Raw genomic sequence first — 22,692 nt, 5'->3', positions numbered from 1 at the left:
AGCTGGGAACCAAAAGATCCGCTTGGACACTTTGACAGTTGGCTGGCTCCAAACGTAACCTCGAGACAAGGCTGCGATCCCAGAAGATAGATTCCCATGGGTCATAATGTCAGGAAATGCGGGATTATAATAGATTTTGGCTCATTCCGTCCCCTTTCCTTTTTAAGGGTTCTTTCAGGTGCTTATTAGTTCAAGAGAAGTCTGGGGGATTGAGTGGAGACGTAAGGGAGCAGAACTTATCTGGTAAGCCTTGCAGGCTAAATCAATTTCTCTTCCAGAACAACACAGAATATAAGATAAAGGCATTAGAACTGCTCCCAAACCTTCCCTGTAAGATTTCAGGTATTTTGCAGATGTTCCGTCAAAGCTAGCAGTTATACTGTACCTACTGTAGATATAAGTGGTCTGCTACTGTAGTTATTGAGCGCACTAGTGAGCAGGTCAATAAAGGAAATGATGTAGCGAACCCCAAAACTCAAAAAAGCATGCATCCCAAGAGACTAAACACAGCACAGGTGCACATAGTTAGCTAACAAACCAGTGATAGGATGAGCAAAAGACAAACTCACATCGTTCGTCGTCATGGAAACTACAAACAAGAAATCCGCGACAAGTGCCAAACCAAATCAAAATCGACAATATTCGAGAATATTCTTTTTTGCTGTGTTTTTGCATCCAAAAAACATCTTCTGAACCTGTGCAGCGAGCGGCCGCATGTGAGTTGACACTTCTGAGTCATAAGGAGAAGCTGATGATGATGGAATGTTAAAAACAATATTAATATGCAAGGCATGTCCTCTAGAGGAGCGTGTAGGTTATGAAATCTAAGCCTTTAAGCCTACTCAAATATGTGATTTGCATATTATGAAAGAAACATGCATAATATACACACACACACACACACACACACACACTTGTACTACTGTATTATAGGAATCTACAACGAGGGATCGATAACGATGTCTCCTAAAAGAGAGGAATACGGTGTAACTGGATTGGGCAAGGGTGGAGGGGGCGGGAGGGTAGGCAGGGGGACGACTGGGGATGTGGTCCTGGTTCTGAGCCAGGTGATCTGTTCACAACCAAAACTGGAGTATCAGTTTGAAATATTTGGGTCAGAAATGTTGGATTTGTCCCAGAATCTTTTTTATCCTAGACACCCCGGCTTTTTGCTTATTTATTGAATATCAGAAGACTCTTAATAATAGGGCAGCATGTCTTTTTTAAAGTAGATAGCTGTACTTTTAGCCATATATATATAAAAAGTTAACCCCTACATATGAACGAGTTCCTTTCCGATGGAAGTCCAATTTGTTCGTAAGTCCAACAAACATCGTCTAGGTACTAGGACACTAAAATAATCGACTATACAGTATAAAACCAACATGTTCCATGATCTGCCGATGGATGAGAATTCATGTTAAAAAAACGAGCAATTCCTGCCATCTTTTCACCTCGCTCCATTCTCTTAATTATTTTCTTAATTAGTTTTGTCCCCATTGTTATTGCTTTGCACTTCTTAGCAGTACCAGCTTCGTCGCCGCTGCTTTTACGCTTGCTTCCGAAAATCCTGGGATTGCATGCTGCATGCACGTGAAAATGTACACCAAACATGGGATGTAACTTTCACAATTGAACATGCACGAACGCTTGTTCGTATCTTTAGAAATTCGTAACTCGAATGTTCGTATGTAGGGGACTTACTGTACAGGGCTGTCAATAGCTGTGGGAGTGCTGGCTCAGGTGGCTAACGCTCCAGATTGGTGACTTACAGATCTGAGTTCGAGCTCAACTGTCGGTGGTTTGCTACACCCCATAATACCCAGCATGCAGTGCTGGTCCCATTTGAGAGATTTTAGGGTTATTGAGATATTATCAAATTTATCATTTGTATTCTCTTAGTAGTTTCTCATGCATTTTTTTATTCCAACATTGCCTGTGTACAATACAGTAATAAAGTAAATCTGAGTATTTTGAAGGTTGTGATTAATCATGATTAATCAGAGAATATGACTGTGATTAACTAGATTTAATTTTTTTATGCTTTCTAAAATTTCTTGCAATTCAAACAGAGTAGCAGAGCACGGGACAATTATGCAAAGTACCTTAATGTAAAACCATTTACTGCAACAGTCAGCTATAGCAGGAGCCAATAAGGGAAGAAATGGCCATTGTGTCTGGATGACAGGCTCTTACTCTGTCCCCTGTCAATCACAGCAACACTAGACAATATGAGCTGACATATGTACTGTACTGAGTTCAGATCCAAGCACAACCCTGATCAGGATCAAGCTCTTACTGGAAATGAACAATAGAATTTCACTATAATTGTACATCTTCAAAGGGGACTGAGTATGCAAACATGCAAACGATTAACCTTTTAATCTCTTTAGATGTTAAGATGGGTCTCCAGTGTGGTTGTACACACAAAGGATTCGACAAAAACAGGCAATTAGATCTTCCCGCTTATGTGACCTCATACTAGAAGAGGCCCTCCTCCAGCTCGTTGCTCAGCGCTCTCTCTATCTAATAATAACAATAATAATGATAATATTAATAAAGTTCAGAACATAATATTGTAATAAATCAAAGTGAAACAATATGAGATAAAACACTTGACAGAGTATCACCTAAAAGGATAGGGGGTGGGGGGGGGGGGTGATCATGATTATGCTTTAAAAGTGAGGAGGGAAAATTTAAACTCTATACGATAATATTATAGGCAGCCAGTGGAGTTGGTGAAGGGTGGAAGTATAGTAATGTGATGCATAATGGGTATTCGGGTTACGATACGGTAATACGGGCAGCAGAATTCTGGATACGTTGAAGTTCATGGAGCAGTTCATATGGTAGACCTGTTAAAAGTGAATTATAGTAGTCAATGCGGGAGGTGACCGATGCAGCTGTTTGGGCATTGAGGAATGGACGGAGGTGCTAAATGTAACGAAGCGATAGGGAACATGATCCGCAGACACTGTTAACATGGGAGTCGAAAGACAGAGTGCTATCAAAGATTTTTATTTGGACAATGAAACAGCGTGTTTGAAAGAGGAGTGAAACAGAGTGAGTTTCATCTCTCACTCATCATCTATACTCATCACTTTATCCTGGGTACAGAGTCGCGGCGAGCCTGGAGCCTATCGCAGAAGGCTTAGGGCATGAGGTGTGGTACAGTACATCTTGAATGAGGTGCCAATCCATCGCAGGGCAATTTGGGAACACCTATTAGCATGCCTAATCTGCCTAATCTTCAGGACGGAAGTACCACCAAGCACACCGACCCTAGGTGGGAATCGAACCAGTATCCTGGAGATGCAAGGCGACAGGGTTCTCCCTGTGCTTGGTGGGTTTCCTCCGGGTACTCCGGTTTCCTCCTACAGTCCAAAAACATGCAGATCAGGCTTGGTGTTGTGTCCTGCGATGGATTGGCACCCCATCCAGGGTGTACCCTGCACTCTTGCCCGGAGTCACAGACCCCTCGTTACCCTGAATACAGGATAAAGTGGTGTAGACGATAAGTGAGTGAGTGAGTACTGTAAGTTCAGGTAAGGACGAAGATTTACACAAAAATGACCCACTTTTTTCTTTGGCGTGCTCCTTTATGTAAACAGCATATTCTATTATATTACATTACAGTGAGCTGAATTCTTAGCTCAAGCCCAAACTAACCGAGTAGAATAAATGATTTCTGAAGAAGCTGCACTCTTATCTCGGTGCAGTCCGGCTAATTTAACTGTCAAAGCTAGATTAAAGTTGATGCATAGTTACCAGCATCACCTCATTACTCAGGCACACAGTGTTCCATTTCCACTTTCTCCAGATAAGAAGTTTGCTCCGACTCAGCAGGATGAATTAAATGATGACTTGCAAAACCTGCGGGAACGTCAGGAGTCAGGAGAGAAGCGGAAAAATGTCGGATGTGTTGTTCTTGCTGATGTCGATAGAGAATTAAAACCCGAGTGGACCAATCGAAATGCGCAAATGAAACCTAATTATAGAAGTGGAAAAATATCGACTTACTAATTAATGTCATAATGTGCTCAGTATGATCTGCAAACACGTCCTCTTGATGTGCAGAATGATCTGAGTGTTTGTCCTCTTTGGAACTACTCCTGATCTTCACCGATAGAGAGCTTGCGTCTCCTCCTGACGCGCTATTTAAAGCATTTTGGCAGCAACGTCAGCTTGAGGATCAAACCGCCTGCCACAGATTGCACAACATTCAGTGAGCTTTTTCAGTTCAGTAGGTTCGTTGTAATGATGACGCAGAAAAAACGTGCAAGTCTGAGGGCAAAAACAGAAAGCGCATCATCGCGAAGTTGCCTTGTACCTGAAGAAACCGAGCCTAATTGATCCCATCCTGGACGTGAGGCTGTTTCGAACAGAAGAAGTGAACGATCCTTCAGCCTTGGTTTCTGCACAAATGTTGGTGTTTTAATAACATCCTCAGGGCATCAGGCCTCTCCGGAGGAGGACGTTAATCGATACTAGAAGTCAAGTCTTGGAAACATTGGCTCATTCTGTGTTTTATGGCGTAGTTCGGTATTGATTTGACATTACGGCCGTGGCAGGTTTTAAATACATTAAAGGCTTATTAAAGTCACGTTTACCTGTTGACTGATGAACTGGTCACACCGGATGTGATTAAAATCCGCCCGGGAAAAAAAAAAGCATGTTTATTTCAAATGATAGGGTCTGTTATGTCTGATTAGTTGCTGATTCTGTACATTACCTACCGTAGAATAGTAGATTCATCCATATACATAAGATTCTTTTCTTCCCGTTCAAATAGCAAAAAAAACATTATATAAAAAAAAAAAAATTTCAGCACTGGATCTAAAGAGGAGGCCACACATATGCTATTCAGGTGAATAAGGACTGAATGTTGTTTTTAGATTCGATTAATGAAAGCAACATCAAACTTCTGCTCAGGTGATGAAAGCACATGAATTAATTCACACCAACATGCGGCTCAGATGCTGAACTCAGATGTTGTTTCCATGGAAGCGTTTCTATTAACTCAAGCTCCAAAAGTAAATTTCTACTTAGGACAAAAAAGAAAATAATATATTATTCATGCAGTAAATGCAAGTGGACTTCTTAATATTCAGCTGAAAGAGTTAAAACAAACCTGCGAATCTGCCTATGTTGGGAGTCTGAGGTAATAGAATAAAAGAAACCGCTTATTATTATTCTACTCTTTCATCGTCTATATCGCTTTATACTGTATACTGTATACAGGGCCATGGGGGTCCTGGAGCCGATCCCAGGGCGCATCCTTCACACGCTACAGGCAATTTAGGAACGACCGTTAGCCTAATCTGCATGTCTTTGAACTGTGGGAGGAAACCGGAGGAAACCCACCAAGCATGGGGAGAACATGCAAACTCCATGCACACAGACCCAAGGCGGAAATCGAACCCGCACCCTGGAGGTGCAAGGCGACAGTGATAATCACCAAGCCACCATGCCGCCTATTATTTTTATTGTTCTAAAAAAAAAAAAGAATAATTCTGACATAAAACAAAAATCACATTTTTTGGTGATCCTACAAAACACAACAACATTTTACAAAATACAATATAATTTCGCATAACACGGAAACGTTTATGAAACAAAAAAACATTTAACAAAACACAATCACATTTGCAAAGAATGCTAAAATAAATTTATGAAAGACAAAACCATTTCACAAAAAACAACAAAGTTGCAATATTATGGAAAACATAGTGAGCCCATTGTTGTTTTTGATTGGTTGTGTTTTGGAAAATGCGGTTCTTTTTGGGAAAATGTTGATGTGTTTTTGGGGAAATGTGGTTGCTTTTTATGCATTGTGATTGTGCTTTGTACAAACTGGTTGAGTTTTGAAAAAATGTTTTAGTGTTTTTTTGAACATTTGTTTTGGGAAATTCCGTGTCATGTACTTGAGGGCCACCGTATACAGTATTGCACTAAGACCCAAAACATTCGTCCTGACTTACTGTACAGATGTGTCCAGTCTGTATCTCTAACTCAAAGCTAGAAAACAGCTGAATCTTTAAATAATGATTCGTTATGTTAAGTCTAAAGGATTTGTATAACCTAACACAAAAAGCTTGCCAGAAAAATAAATGTGTTAACCTCCTGAATAACCTCCTTAGTGTTTCTCTTTATTATCACCTGATAGCTATGAACTTAATCAATGTCTTCAAACAGAAGAAGTCTGGCAAGGAATTATGTCTAACAGCCCTTATATAAGGATCGCACATGGATATGTATACACTGTAGAGAGGAGAAAATGTATGTTCTATTATGAGAAGGTCTCAAGAGGATAAATTAACAAGAGTTTTTCAAGAAAAAGCGAACATTTCATGGATATTTCTGAAAGGCGTAGCGAAGAAACAAAAAAAACGCTTTTTAATCAAAGAAGAGTTCTTATAGAACAGCAGTTTGAAAGTTTGTGTGATCACATGATTAGTCATGCACGTTGCATACCTTACATTAAATAATATTAAATAATAAATTCAGTTTTCAGTTCAAGTTCTGGATATGTCAAAGCAGGACTGTTACTTCCATTAATCTAAATCATCTTTATTGCATACACTTACACGCTCATTCACACACTACAGGTAATTTGGGAACGCCAATTAACATAATCTGCATGTCCCAAGGCGGGAATTGAACCCGGGACCTGGCGTAAGCCACAATCGTACCTTTACAGTCCAAAATCCAAAAATAAGATTTTTATTCAGCATGGTATGTTTCATGTATTTCATGTTATTATGATTACAAGATACAGAATACATCTTTAAAGAATGTTAATGCTAACTTTATTAATGTCAGCACATTTTTATTTATTTATTATTAGCCCCCAACGTTTCTACCATATTGTGTAATAGTTACTGCATAACGTTTATAAAGAATATTACTAACATTATAAAATGAGAACATAATCCTCTTTAGGTTTAATTCAGGACAGACTCCTGTCAGAGCAGCTGTTATACAGTAGGAGACGCAATCAATAACTTCATAAATCATGCGGAGGAATATCAACATGATCAATGGAAATGATTCGTTTATCATTGATTGGTATTCATTTAAAATTACCTCCAAACTTCAATGTGTCTTGAGTTGGATGAAATGCCCAGCTAACTTCTAACCCCTAAAATCTTATTTTCAGCCTGTGAAAGAAGCTGTGAATGATGACACCATTTTTAATCACGGAAGTGTCACAGGAACATGAGTGCAAATAGACAACAATTTATTCCCGTCACAAAGCCTGACGTGTAGGAAAGGATGCATCGCAAATCAACAAAACACTCCGCTTTGAGATGAAGAGAGCCTTAGGGTTAGAATAATGGTTTTAATGATGCAGACTTGCATGTGATAAGATTAAGATTTTGGTTAGATTTTGGTTAGACAAGATCTTGCTACATAATCTCAAAAACATTTTCTTACCATTTCTTTCCCCTCTTTCATTACCAGGTTTGGTTACAGAGGTACGGCTACCTCCAGCTGACGCAGCCCAACATGGCCGTCCTGCGCTCGGCCGTGACCATGCAGTCAGCCATCGCCTCCATGCAGCGTGTCTACGGCCTCAACGTCACAGGACAGTTAGACCTCAGCACTATAGAGTGAGTACTGAAAGCAAATCCATGAGACACCCCGAAGGTTTTTGCAGCTATTTACAGTATGCCCAGACATTAAAATGATAAAGTGGTGTATTAGGCAACAGTCAGTTTTTGAAGTTGACATGCAAGAAGCAGGAAAAATGGGCAAGCATAAGGATCTGAAAGATTTTAACTACCAAGGCCCACATTGTGATGGTTAACAAGCTGGGTTAAAGGATCTCCAGCACAGAAACAGCAGGTCTTCTGAGCAGAAGGAGTTCCTCTTCTGGTATGCAGTGGTTAGTACCTACCAAAAGTAGTCCAGGAAGGGGCAAGCGCTGAACTGGTGCCAGAATCCAAGGTTCATTCATTTGCATTGGAGGTAAAGGCTAGCCAGTGTCGGCCAATCCCAAATAAGAGCTACTGTAGCACAATTTGCTGATAAGGTTATTTCTGGTTATGATATGAAGGTGTCAGAACTAACACAATGCATTGCAGCTTTGGTTCGAGTCGTGTCCATGGCTGTATGCTTCTGCAATGGCCTTGTGAGTATCAGAACTAGACATGGAGCACTGAAAAAAGGTAGCCTGGTTTGATGGATCACGTTTTCTTTTACATCATGCGGACGGCCAGGTACCTTGGGCACCAGGATGCACTATGGGAAGAAGGCATGTTGGTGGAGACAGTATGTTGCTCTGGGCAATGTTCTGCTGAAAAACGGATGTGGATGTTACTTTGACATGTTCCACCTACAAAACATTTTCGCAAACCAATTATTCCCTGTTGGCAGTGGTCTCTCACAGCAGGATAATGCCCCCTCATTTAGGAATGGTTTGAGGAACATGACAAAGAGCTTAAGGAGTAGATTTTGCCTCCAAATCCCCCAGATCTCAATCTGATTGAGCGTATGTGGGATGTGCAGGACAAACAAGTCTGATCCATAGAGGCTGCACTCACAACTTACAGGACTGAAATGATCTGCTGCTAAAACCTTGGTGCCAGATACCACACACACACATTCAGAGGTCTTGTGGAGTCCACGCATTGATGATTCAGAGTTGTTTTAATGACACGAGAAGAACCTACTCAGTATTAGGCAGGAGATTTTATAGTTGTGGCTGATCAGTGTATTTATCAGTCTGTATTTAACCAACTGTTGTCCCGATGTTGTTTTTTGATATACATCAACTTACTCTATATTTTTTAAGCTTGATTAGCCACTTTACCCCTGCACATGATGTCTGGTCTTTATCCAGCATTCCATTATCCAGTTTGTGTGAACCTATACTTGATGTATCCTCCTGCTTTTGGCTGACAGAGGTGTCGTCTGTACTGCTGCGGTCTGTCTGTCTCATGCATTGTGTGTTATGAAAAGCTTTTCTGTTCGGCACGTTTCTAAATTGTGGTTATGTAACTCACTCACTCACCGTCTATACCGCTTTACCCTGTATACAGGGTTGCGGGTGGGGCCTGGAGCCTATCCCAGGAGACTTACAGTAGGGGATAGGGTGGGGACAGGGCACCAATCAATCGCAGGGCACATATACAGTTCACACACACACTTACACACTAGAGGCAATTTGAGAACACCACTTAGCCTAATCTGCATGTCTGTGGACTGTGTGAGGAAACCGGAGTACCCGGAGGAAACCCACCAAGCACAGGGAGAACAAGCCGGCCGTGCTAACCATTAACCCAAGTAGCATGATAAGATATTTAAACATACTGTGAAATTAATAAATTCTACTTAAAACCCAGATTTCTGTCAAATGTGACATTTTGTCCATGCACAGGTATCATCATTAGCTTAGTCATCTACTTTCTGAGTCATGTTATAGTCCCAGAACAGGATGTACCGTTTAGAAAGCATGCACTTACAGCATGACTCATATGTACGCTTTGGTGTTAAACTCAGGGATTTAAAAGCCAATTGTTTGTATATATATATATATATATATATATATATATATATATATATATATATTCATTGGTCTATAAGTGTATCGGAGCTGTTTTATTAATACGTTGATGGCACATTGAAGTGGCAGACCAAAGTGTATAAAATCGCTGAGTAGCCAGTAACGACCAGCTCTGAACACACACAGCAAAACCCTGCTAGCGATCGATATTTTAACCTTGAGAGCATTTCACAATCTCTTCAAAGCTTAGATCTCTGAAATGATATTCAGCATCTTTTGCTGCTAGTTGCATCGCAAATCAGTCAGTCGGTTCCCGTAACACTCGTGTGTGTCCGTCTTCTCAGAATACTGATACCGGGGTCGATGGTTTAAAAGATGCATTTCACGCAGCTGTATATTTAGAGTCTGAATATTTAGAGTCTGTAAAGATTTTTAAGGAATATGACTTTTGTTAGTTTTCCAGGGATCGACAAGAGGTGATAACTTAATAATAGTTTCATTTGAACTTTTGAAATAATCGTGAATAAGTAATAAGCAGAGAAACTTCATCTTACTACAGTACTGTTAATGATCCTGGTGTTTCTCACAGGTGGATGAAGAAGCCCAGATGTGGAGTCCCGGATCAGGTCAGGAGACAGTCAGGCTCACAGACACGGACTCGACGCTATGCGCTCACAGGCCAAAAGTGGCAGCGTACACACATCACATACAGGTAAACATTTTATATTTGTGTATAATCAATTAAATTCATTTTAATTTTATTGATATAGTGCTTTTTTGCCTGACCTTAACTCCATCGAGCATCTTTGGGATGAACTGGAACGGAGATTGCGAGCCAGGCTTTCTCGTCCAACCTCAGTGCCCATTCATTATGTAGAGCATTTATGAGGTCGGGCACTGATATTGAACGAGAAGGCCTGGCTTGCAAACTCTGTTCCAATTTATCCCAAAGATGCTCGATGGGGTTAAGGTCAGGGCTCTGTGTTTGGGCCAGTCAAGTTCTTCCACACCAAACTCACTAATCTATGTCTTTATGGATCTTGCTTTGTGCACTCGGGCACAGTCATTTTGGTCCAGACCTTAATCTAATAGAAAACCTTTGTTTTTTCCCATAACCACATTCCCAAACCTTGTGGAAAGCCTTCCCAGAAAAGTTGAAGTTGTTATAGCTGCAAAGGGGGTGTGGCCAACATCATATTAAACTATATGAATTAGGAATTGGATGTTACTCAAGTACATATGCATGTGAAGGCAGACAAGCGAATACTTATATTGTATATACTGTAGGCGTGGGGTCAGGGGTAGCTCAGTGGTTAAGCCATGGGCCTACAGTTCAGAAGGCCCCAGGTTCAAGCCCCATGACCACTTACCACTGGTGGGCCCTTGAGCAAGGCCCTTAACCCACAACTGCTTAGATATATAACAAGACAAAAATGTAAGTCACTTTGGATAAGGGTGTCCGCCAACATGCCTAAATGTAAACATAGGTAATAAAATATGACTTGGCTGTTATATTAAAAATTAATTGCTGTTCATTTTATTTCTACTTTCAATTTTTCATTCATTTATTTAAAGATGAGAGCCATTCTACTAGTGGTGATAATAGACAATAACAGCACTGCGATGTTTAACTATACATATTAGTTTACATCACTGGTGTTCTGCAATTGCAATACAATGTAATTACAGTTAATTAGTGTCGGTTGCAGCTTGCCGTGAAATTACGTAGAAGAACTCACATTCAAAACCAGTCACGTAGGCACTTTCAGCAAGACAACCTATCTAAAGATAAACAACACTTTATAATTGCTTCTAATACGTTCTAAATTACCTCTGTGTCATTTTATTTATGCCTAAGGCAAGATACAAAGCAAACTGGCTTCTAACACGAGGCTGAATCCCAAATCTTTCTGTAATAGCCCTTAATCAAGAGCACTACTTGGTGTGTTGAATAAGTGATTGTACCCCCCCTCCTACATAGCGCACCAGCTTTCCATTTAACGCTATTTAGAATTCAAACCCGGAACCCTAAGTAAGTGGAAGAAACCTAGCTGAAAATTGCGATTTGATAAGTCAGAAAGTAGGGCAGATGCATGACTGCATAGTGATTGGCATTCACAGCACCACGTCTCACAGAAATTACAAATGAAAAGCAATCTTGCATTGCAGTCCACCGTTGAACTGGTTAGACACTCTGAACTGAAAAAGAATTCAGAGCGAGCGAGCAGCTCCGATTGCGTGGATGACATCAAATCGTTTAGAAAGATGCTCGCAACACAAAAATATGAACTGAAAGATGAAAAAGAAGAACATACACAATCATGATGGAAGTGAACAATATCCTGCAAAAAGCAAAAAAAAAAAATGCATGATGTGCAGTTCACTTTGCAGCAGTGTGTCATACAAAGGCAGCACAAAAAGTAACTGAAGCTGTTGCAGAAAATGATGATGACTGCATTTTCTAGGGGGTCAGTTAATGAGCAGAAACCAAGCAAAAAGGCAATATTCGCTGAATGTACCCTATCTATAACACATATAACACACCAGTCTCATCGAACAATTGACTCAGGTGCAGTAGTGATGGGAAGGTTGGATCATTTTAGTGACTCGGTTCTTTAAATCTCGTTCATCAAAATGAACAAATCTTTCTTTTTTGAGTCATTTCGTTCTTTTGATCAGAAATAAAATAAAATGTTACATTTTCAATAAACAGACCTCAAACGTGCACAAATTTTTGTTTTTTTCTACACCGAACTTCAAACTTCAAACATCAAACCTTGTCCTTGCTTTGTGTACTGGGGCACAGTCATGTTGGAATAAAAAAGGGTCTTCCTCAAATTGTTGCCACAAAGTTGGAAGTGAAGCATTGTCCAAGATGTCTTGGTATACTGAAGCATTAAGATTGCCCTTCACTGGGGATAAGGGACCTGAGTGAAACACTTGAATTTAATAATTAACAGGTTTGGCCTCTTTGGAAAGCATGTAATCAGATGTTCATGTTTTGACCTTAGTTACATTTGGACTCAAGTTTAGGTTAGGACCGTATTTATGTTTTTACTATTGGGTATGTTTTTACTTAGTGTTAGGGGTAGCTCAGTGGTTAATGCATTGGACTACCATTTGAAAGGTACCACGATCAAGGCCAGATGTGTATAGTTAAAACTCGATGGTTAATGCATTGGACTACTAGTCTCAGGATCGAGCCCCAGCACCACCAAGTTGCCACGTGTAGCAAAGTTGCCCTTCAATTGCCCTTCAAGTTGAATTTCATCCTCCAAGTCGCATTGTTATGAAGAAGGCGCACTTCAATTTTTCAACTGGATGCACCATTTTGGTTTTTACCCTCTAGTGCCATTTAAAGAAGAAATGTTCATGAACGTACTCATTTCCAGAGACATATTTGGGCAAATATTTTCACGTTCCTTCTCACATTTATACGATAATAAGAATTTTATGATGGCCCTTTGTAGCTCAAGCCCAAGTCCATGTTCATTGTTCCTGTTTGTTTCTTTGCACCATGATAAATAAATCTCTGCATGACGTTCTGTCCTTATTTCAGTTCGTAATTTACAAAAGTCACAATGCTACCCGAAGACCAGCAAACATTTAAAGGACATTTAAAGCAGATTGTGTTCACTTGTCACAAAATCCTTGACTCCTTTCCAATACTTTTATTTGATTTTATTTACCTTTATTTAACCAGGCAAGACAGATTAAGAACAGGTTTCTTATTTACATCTGTGGTCTGGCAAAAGCTGAGCCTTTTGGGGGAAATGGGGGAACTGATAAAAATAAAAATTTTTAAGAAATATAAACAAACTTACGAAAAAAAAATAAAAAAAAATAAACAGTGGTGTGAAAAAATATTTGCCCCCTTCCTGATTTCTTATTCTTTTGCATGTTTGTCACACAAAATGTTTCTGATCATCAAACACATTTAACTATTAGTCAAAGATAACACAAGTAAACACAAAATGCAGTTTTTAAATAATGGTTTTTATTAAAACCTACATGGCCCTGTGTGAAAAAGTAATTGCCCCCTGAACCTAATAACTGGTTGGGCCACCCTTAGCAGCAATAACTGCAATCAAGCGTTTGCGATAACTTGCAACGAGTCTTTTACAGCGCTCTGGAGGAATTTTGGCCCACTCATCTTTGCAGAATTGTTGTAATTCAGCTTTATTTGAGGGTTTTCTAGCATGAACCGCCTTTTTAAGGTCATGCCACAACATCTCAATAGGATTCAGATCAGGACTTTGACTAGGCCACTCCAAAGTCTTCATTTTGTTTTTCTTCAGCCATTCAGATGTGGATTTGCTGGTGTGTTTTGGGTCATTGTCCTGCTGCAGCACCCAAGATCGCTTCAGCTTGAGTTGACGAACAGATGGCCGGACATTCTCCTTCAGGATTTTTTGGTAGACAGTAGAATTCATGGTTCCATCTATCACAGCAAGCCTTCCAGGTCCTGAAGCAGCAAAACAACCCCAGACCATCACACTACCACCACCATATTTTACTGTTGGTATGATGTTCTTTTTCTGAAATGCTGTGTTACTTTTACGCCAGATGTAACGGGACACGCATCTTCCAAAAAGTCCAACTTTTGTCTCGTTGGTCCACAAGGTATTTTCCCAAAAGTCTTGGCAATCATTGAGATGTTTTTTAGAAAAATTGAGACGAGCCATAATATTCTTTTTGCTTAAAAGTGGTTTGCGCCTTGGAAATCTGCCATGCAGGCTGTTTTTGCCCAGTCTCTTTCTTATGGTGGAGTCGTGAACACTGACCTTAATTGAGGCTAGTGAGGCCTGCGGTTCTTTAGATGTTGTCCTGGGGTCTTTTGTGGCCTCTCGGATGAGTTGTCTCTGCGCTCTTGGGGTAATTTTGGTCGGCCGGCCACTCCTGGGAAGGTCCACCACTGTTCCATGTTTTTGCCATTTGTGGATAATGGCTCTCACTGTGGTTCGCTGGAGTCCCAAAGCTTTAGAAATGGCTTTATAACCTTTACCAGACTGATAGATCTCAATTACTTTTGTTCTCATTTGTTCCTGAATTTCTTTGGATCTTGGCATGATGTCTAGCTTTTGAGGTGCTTTTGGTCTACTTCTCTGTGTCAGGTAGCTCCTATTTAAGTGATTTCTTGATTGAAACAGGTGTGGCAGTAATCAGGCCTGGGGGTGACTACAGAAATTGAACTCAGGTGTGATAAACTACAGTTAAGTTATTTTTTAACAAGGGGGGCAATCACTTTTTCACACAGGGCCATGTAGATTTGGAGTTTTTTTTCTCCCTTAATAACATAAATAACCTTCATTTAAAAACTGCATTTTGTGTTCAATTATGTTATCTTTGACTAATAGTTAACGGTTTTTGATGAGCAGAAACATTTAAGTGTGACAAACATGCAAAAGAATAAGAAATCAGGAATATATATGTATATATATATATATACACGCACATACATACATATATATACACATTCCAAGTATTCAGTGAGTTGACCATTTACAAGTTTTTCCAAAACCTTAGAGATACATGGCAAAGCAGAAATGGGCCTGTAACAATTGGGATCTGATCAATCACCACCCTTAAAAAGAGGGAACACTAACGCTGACTTTCGAGCACGAGGGATTTGCCCTGTGTGTAAAGATAAATTGAATATATCTGTGATGGGAACAGCAATAATAGAGGCAGCAATTTTAAAAAAGACAGGATCCAGATTTATTGGAATCTAGCCTGAGCAATTCATCCAGATCCTCCTCCTCTAAAAAGCACCGCAAAATGAAACTATGGGAGGAGGAGGGAAGTAGTATAAGATGAGGGAGAGTTGGGGGAGATACAGTAGAGCAATGAATACGACTTATACTGTAGGTGATGAAACCGAATTGGATGATTCAAGGGTTAAACCAGAAGGTGTAAAATGCTTATTGAGAAGCTTTAACATATGCTTCTTGTCTGATCCTACAGTGTTCTTTAAGTAGAGTGAAGGAGGTAGCTTACAAGATGGTTTATTTTCCATCTCCTTTATCGTATTCCAGAATTTTTTAGGATCAGAGCTACTAAGAGAAAACTGCTTCTTAAAATAGTCTGTTTTAGCCTTGCGAATGGCTTGTAAAGATTTATTTCTAAGGCTGCTTGAAAATCAAAATATCTGCTGGGGATCGGGAGTGTCGAGCCTTGTGCCAAAGAGTATTTTTTTGTTGTAAAAGCACAGTAAGCTCCGAGGTAAACCAAGGACTATGTCGATCCTTTACTCTGAGTCTTTTCATTGGGTCATGTTGATCAACAACAGCCCTAAAAAACTTACAGTCGTCTACAGTTGGAACCAGACTGATTCTAGACCAGTTAACATCTGCCATGTCGTGTAGAAAAGCTTGATGATCAAAGCACGTTTGCAACAGAATCGAGTCGGTCTCTTGATGGAGCAGCCATTTGGAAAACATGCAGTAAAACAGGGATCACTAATATCAGAACAAAATACCCCAGAGTAATACTTATGAGGAGAGTTTGTTAAAATGATATCAATCAACGTAGCCTTGTCTATAGATTTGGTGTCATACCAAGTGGGGAAAGAGATTAGTGCATCAAATTGTTGAATGACTTTATCGGGTGGTTTAGTCATATCCCAGTTTAGATCACCAAGGAGCACAAATTCAGTTTTGATCAATGGGGGCTGGACAATGTCGTCAGGGTACAGGCCGAGGCTGATGGAGGGCGCTAGCAGCCAGCCACTGACAAAGTAAAATTATTAATGAATTCAATGTTTGGAACAAGCAAATCAAATTTCTTGGGAACTGACTTAGATAAGGCAATTGAGCACTTAAGATGTTCTTTGGTATAAATTGCCACGCCACCACCTTTGGAGGACCTGTCCTGTCTAAACAATACTTCACACCGCAGTGGAGATATACTCAAGCATAAAATAACTTCCAGAAGTGACTTTAGGCTTCATAATTTCCTGAAGATTATTCTTTGAAGGGAAATGGAGGGTGTTCTCACCTCAATTTACACTTGCCTGGTTACAGCAGGCGATAACAGAAAATGATTTATTCAAATCTGCTGCCTTTTTTTTTTTTTTGGTAATTGACGAACCGCCTACGCAAATGGAACGTAAATGAGGCCGAGGTCTGGCAGCTGTTGACGACTATTTAACGAGAGAGGGAGAGAAAGAGATAGAAGTGAATGAACGAGTCGGAGGAGATTTTCGGCTTTTTTCCTGTCTGTCAGCGAGAGATAAAGCCTTCGTGGTGCAAAGTTCAGCGAAGCTGCCACTTCCCAAAGTTCACTTTTGAGTTTTTAGAAATTGCAGGTTGTAAATGAAAAAAAAAAAACACTTTTCTGTTTGTTCTGTGTTCAGGCAATCCATCATTTTAATAGGCCACTATGAATTGTGTGCAGGTGCTTGGCCTTTTGTGCTGGTGTTTTTTTTTTTTAATGGTTATAATAACGATTTGGAAATAAGAAACCAGTCCTTGGTCAGAAGCTAAAAAAAAAAGGGAGCGAAAATCAATAACCTGTGCACCTGTTTTAAAGCGAATGGGAATGTGTCATATCTAAGATGGAAGTGTTTTGAGTGACCTTATAACTGATCCTTCTTACATTAAGCTATTCCTTATGGACATGATTAGAAGCGGGTTATTTATTCCATTTAGTGCTTGTCGAGCGATGAATGATGATCATGGCTCAGTGTGTTAAGCCTCTGAGTTACTGATCGGAAGACGACGGAAGATCGAGCCCCAGCTCCGCCCGACTGCCGCTGTTGGGCCCTTGAGTGAGGCCCTTAACCCTGTCTGCACCAGGAGCGCCGTATAATGGCTGACGCTGCATTCTCACCCCAGCCTACTAATAAAGCTGGGATATGCAAAGAATAAAGAATTTCATGCAGTAATGTATACATGACAAAATAAAGGCTGGACTGAACTAAAATGGAGCAACCTTATCATACATTTTCATCCTTTGATGTTCAAACAAAAAGCACTTAAACACAAAGTGCTTTAGGTTACAAGAAATCATGAGTTATTTGTGGCTTAATACTGAATCTCATAAGATCTTTAGCTTTTCCAAATTATACTTCTTAGATATGAGATATGAAATTAGTGTCATTACTTTACATTACATTACAGAAATCAAATCCAAGTGCAAGATAGTAATGCAATGCACAGATCCCGGAATTTGTTTCTTGGACGTTTAGTGTCAGATAAAACGTTTTTATATCACAGACCAGATAATTCTGACTGGTTAGACAGTCTGTAACATGAACAATAGGTTATCATTAATGCCCTCTTTCTGAAATGTTATTGTTTCCATGGAAACAGCTTATACATAGTGACTTGTGTGGCAGACATGCCACGTAATCTAATAATGACTCATTTATTGCATTTGGCAGAAGCCCTTATTCTTACATAAAAAGGATTTTATGTGCTGAAAATCAAATGTAGGTCATCGATTCTAACGAGCAGGGTAGTCATAATCATAGCATACAGTAGTGTAACATGTCTTGTTTTGTTTTTTTTCTTCAGTATTAAGAATGTGACCCCTAAGGTGGGCGCACGGGAGACTCACGAAGCCATCCGGAGGGCATTTGATGTTTGGCAGAGCGTTACGCCGCTGAACTTCGAAGCTGTCCCCTACAGCGCATTGGAGAGCGGTAAACGTGATGTCGACATCACTATTATCTTCGCATCCGGTTTCCACGGCGACAGTTCTCCGTTTGATGGAGAAGGAGGCTTCTTGGCTCACGCATACTTCCCTGGACCTGGGATAGGAGGCGATACGCATTTCGACTCTGATGAACCCTGGACCCTGGGCAACCCCAACCATGATGGTGAGAGAACGGCAGGTTAGGGGCTTTTTGTTGTTTGTTTGTGCAAGTCATTCCACTCCACATCAGTGTACTGTAGCAATCTGGATGACACTGTTAATTAGAACTCCCTATATTAGTTAATGGATGGAAGAAACTAGATGTGCAGGACTTTTACCTTCTGAAGCTGGGTAAATTACCTCTGCATGATAAAGGCTAAAACTATGGAACTGACACTATACTGAATTACGAACTTCTCCTACAAATTTATTGCATGATCTTCTGGGAGCAAACAAGCAGGGATGGATTGAGCAAGTGGCACTAGAGTACTGCAGACGTCTTTCTGTCTCTATGTCCTGATAGATCCAGTAGGTTTTAAAGAGTAAAGGACTTTAAACTTAATATTGGTTGTTGTAGACCAGCTTGATTGCATATAATGAGATATTATTCTTATTATTTGAACTGAAATAAAAAAAAATGAGAATGGCATTAAAACATTGAATTTTACTTTTTATCTCAATACTTTTGGCCATGACAGTATTTCCGATGTCAAACACAAGCAGTGACTTTTTTCACGTTTCTGATTGGGCAACTTGGCTTTACGATTAGGGTTATACCACTACCACCACTTCGACACGCTTTAACACCATATTTACCAGGCCTTAGCCTTACAGTGTAACGTTATACAGAGTCACTAACATTTCTCTAAAAAAAAAAAAAAGAAAGCAATTTTAAAGACATGCTCCAAATGAAAACAACAAGCCAAGGTGTTGGTGCGATTACTATTTAATGATAATTAGATCCTTCGTTTTATTTTATTATTGAAAAGCAAATGCAAGTCCTTCACATCTAGTGTCCTTCAGTTCCCTATAATAAATTTCCTTTTTGTTCCAATTTACATTTTATTCTTAAGTCTATTTAATTTACTTTAACAGTAGAAACTTGATTATTTCGTTTATTAACAATTGGTTTTCGCACCTCTGCATATGGTTATGATGATATGTAAAAAATAATATGATGATCTTAAAAAACCATATATAGGACTGTATAGGACGTTTTGTTTGCATATAAAGATGCAAACCATGAGGACCATTAGCTGATGAGAGTTATTTCTATCACTTAGCTGCAGTAACCTGAAATCAAAAATAATCTAACGTCAGATGCTAAAGATGTCTTGGATGATTGATTACATTATATGTTCAGCCATCCTGCTTACGTTTGTGGCCGTGTAACCGCTCTGTCTGTCTGACCGCGTGTGCTTGTGCTTCCGAGTGAGTATACGTTTGTATGGCGAAATTGACAGAAGCGTGTTGTTGTTTGTAATGCACGTCCATTACCCGGGAGGTAATCAGATTCTCATTGTGCCGTGAGCCATAATAACTAGTCTGGCTGGACGAAAAGGGCTTTTACGATGCTCCTGTGCCTGTGCTGAACATCTCTATCATGGCCATAATGGATACTGACAACTAGGCTTTGTACTGCCGTCTGACTGAGAGGCAGATAAAGCTCTGACGTGCTCGCTCACTCCGATACGGTTTTTATCGCCACATGAGGTTGACTTTAATGGACTTCTGAATGTTTGGTATTCAAGGCTTTGTTAAGGGTTCTAGCCAGCAATTTCACTGGTAATCTTAATCTCTCTAGTTTAACACTTTCGATTTTGGGTAATGATCGTCCGTAAAATGTTCAAATTGTGTAGCCAACCTTGATTCATAAATCATACATTATTATTTCTCATATACTGTAGCTCAGCTTGATAATCTTCCATAATGCATGACATATGGGAGGTTCTTATAAACGAAATTATTAGATCATGTCAAACTATCCCAACAGTACAGTGGTACCCCGGCATACGAACACCCCGAATTTAGGAATTTAGCCATTCAAAACTTTTTGGCTTCAGTGGAAAGCCAAACAAAGCTTACTCTAACTTAAAGCTTTGTGGGATTTTTTGAATTTTGTGCAAGATTTAGTGAAGACGTAGCAACATGGTTCCATTTTTAAAGCAGCGGGTGCTAAGGTAGAATCATAAATTAAGATAAAGTAAGATTTACTGTCCATTTGTTTTATATTTTACTTTAATTACATGTCTTCAAAAATACATGTATATCCAAAAATATGATTATAGTGATTAGTGATAGTGAAATTGGTAGTATTGGTAGTATTTTTGGGTGGCAGGAACGGATTATCTGCATTTACATTGTTTCCTATGGGAAAATGTGTTTCGCAATACAATTTTCGCCTTAAGGACTAGCCTACGGAACAGATTAAATTCGTATAACGAGGTACCACTGTTTAATACTTGAATGTTCGCCTAATTTATTTGGACCTAGTGCTAACATTAGATACATATAAAAATGATTTTGATTGTGTAAAGCTGCTTTGCAGCGATGACAATTGTTACAAGCGCTATAGAAATAAAATTGGATTAAATTGAATTGATTTGAAATGATGGTGTGGCAGCAGGATTATGATTCAGTGGAACAAAATGCTTAATTTCGAGACCAGGAAGCAAGATTTCTTTCTACACTTCCTACTTGTACACTTTCTTCTTTGCTTGTTTTGTATGAATAGCATCATTATGCACAAATAGCTGTATCCTGATAATACTGAAATTGAAATTAAATATCTTTTTTTTCATCCATCCATAATTCATAAAGAGGTTTATCTCTGCCGTGCTTTTGTAAACATTACCATAATTTACCCTGTGTTTGTGTGTCTAAGTGTGTATTTCAGTGCGCTCATACAGCTCAAATGTCCTTGCACGTTATCACAGGGAATGACTTGTTCTTGGTGGCCGTCCATGAGCTGGGCCACGCCCTGGGCCTGGAGCACTCCAACGACCCCACTGCAATAATGGCCCCCTTCTACCAGTACATGGATACAGAGAGTTTTAAACTGCCTCACGACGATCTACAAGGCATCCAGAAAATCTATGGTAAAAGAATATATACAGTATATATTTATATATTACTGTATATGTGTTGTGCAAAAATCTTGAGCCCCCATTCATTTCTTTAAATTATATTTAATAAATGATTAAACAAATGGGAACAAATGTTTTACTGCGACAGGCTGCAAAGTGCCTAAAGCATTTAATGGAACTTTTTTTTTTAATGTAACGACCTTAGCAGCAATCTCATTTCCCCTCTCCTTTGTTCCAACCACTCAGCATTCAGCATCACCAGTGTACTAATCAGTATATATCAAACATAATTTCGATGTTTGTTTTTTTTATGCCTGAATGATTTATAGGTCAACGTTCCTCTGAAACTGCTCAGGTCCAGGGACTGGACTAAAAATGAGAAACAAGAAAGTCTTTCAGGACGGCTGGAGAACTAGTCCTCACGAATACATAAAAAAAACAAGGAGTTTGGCTCTTTAGAAGCAAAATATGGTGAAATGTGGGGGCTCAATACTTTTGCACAGTATCGTACACTGTATATTAACTAATTAAAATCAGAAAAGTTTTTTTTTCTGTCACCTCTCGAACTTCATTATACTATTTAGAGCTAACAATGAATTATACAATTGCAAATTTAAAGGGCCCAAGCACCAAGTGCAAATGGACATGATGAAATGGATTGTAAGATAGAAAGTCCATTTCAAAAACAGCAGAATTTGACCAAGGTGCAGTAGTTAGGAAAAATTAATTTGACTTAAAGACAGAAAAAAACTTTTTCTTCCAACTTCTTCCTACAGTACACGACCGTACTGCATGTTGATAAATGCCAATCAGCCTTAAATTCCCTAGTGCATAAATTTATGGCACAGCTAATTTGTATTTAGCATGCTCACAAACTCAATAAGCATCTAAGTGTGCCTGTGTTCATGCTTGAATCCCTTATGTTCATGCTGGTGTGAACAATTTTTTTTGAATAAATTCCTGCATATCCTGATTAGTAAACGAGGCACGTGGTCATTATCCATATCAGTGATCAGATAACCCAGGCAGACAAAGCTAATGAAGTTTAATGCATTCTCTTGATAATTCCAGGACCTCCAGATAGGAACCCTCAGCCGACCCGGTTGCTCACGACGGCGCCGCCTCCTCGTCTGCACCCTCCGTCTGACCCTCGGAAACACGACCGTCAGAGCCGTCCTCATCGGCCGCCGCAGAAATCCAAACCTTCCAACCCCAACTCCAAACCCAACATCTGCGACGGAGGCTTCAACACGCTGGCCATTCTGCGGCAAGAGCTGTTTGTTTTTAAGGTAGATATTAGAATCAGATTCTTTACTCTATCCCTCTTTGTAAATGGAGATCCATAAACTCAACTATATATTTTACAAATCTGTACTTTGCATGAGTAGTGGGATTAACGAATACCACTGGAGGACTTCTACTTGTACTTAAGTAATATTTGCCCTAGGGAGTCTCTACTTT

The 22,692-nt window shown here is 39.6% G+C and overlaps 1 protein-coding gene across 2 annotated transcripts in view; it reads left to right on the top strand.

The window, feature by feature from the left end:
- The window catches only part of mmp16b (matrix metallopeptidase 16b (membrane-inserted)), a 31,522-nt gene that overhangs the window by 5,464 nt on the left and 3,366 nt on the right, over positions 1–22,692 (top strand). Inside the window, exons 2-6 of one of the 2 annotated variants that reach the window (XM_053487266.1) lie at positions 7,465–7,613; positions 10,098–10,220; positions 18,025–18,329; positions 21,082–21,243; positions 22,303–22,520. In XM_053487266.1, the coding sequence (XP_053343241.1) occupies positions 7,465–7,613; positions 10,098–10,220; positions 18,025–18,329; positions 21,082–21,243; positions 22,303–22,520 (957 nt within the window). Of the gene's footprint in view, positions 1–7,464; positions 7,614–10,097; positions 10,221–18,024; positions 18,345–21,081; positions 21,244–22,302; positions 22,521–22,692 lie in introns of both variants that reach the window. The other variant, XM_053487265.1, reaches the window with a different exon arrangement.

This window comes from Clarias gariepinus, chromosome 25 (genome assembly GCF_024256425.1).
Source record: "Clarias gariepinus isolate MV-2021 ecotype Netherlands chromosome 25, CGAR_prim_01v2, whole genome shotgun sequence".
Classification (NCBI taxonomy): Eukaryota; Metazoa; Chordata; class Actinopteri; order Siluriformes; family Clariidae; genus Clarias; species Clarias gariepinus.
The sequence above is the reverse complement of the archived record's forward strand: the minus strand, read 5'-3'. Positions and strand labels throughout refer to the sequence as shown.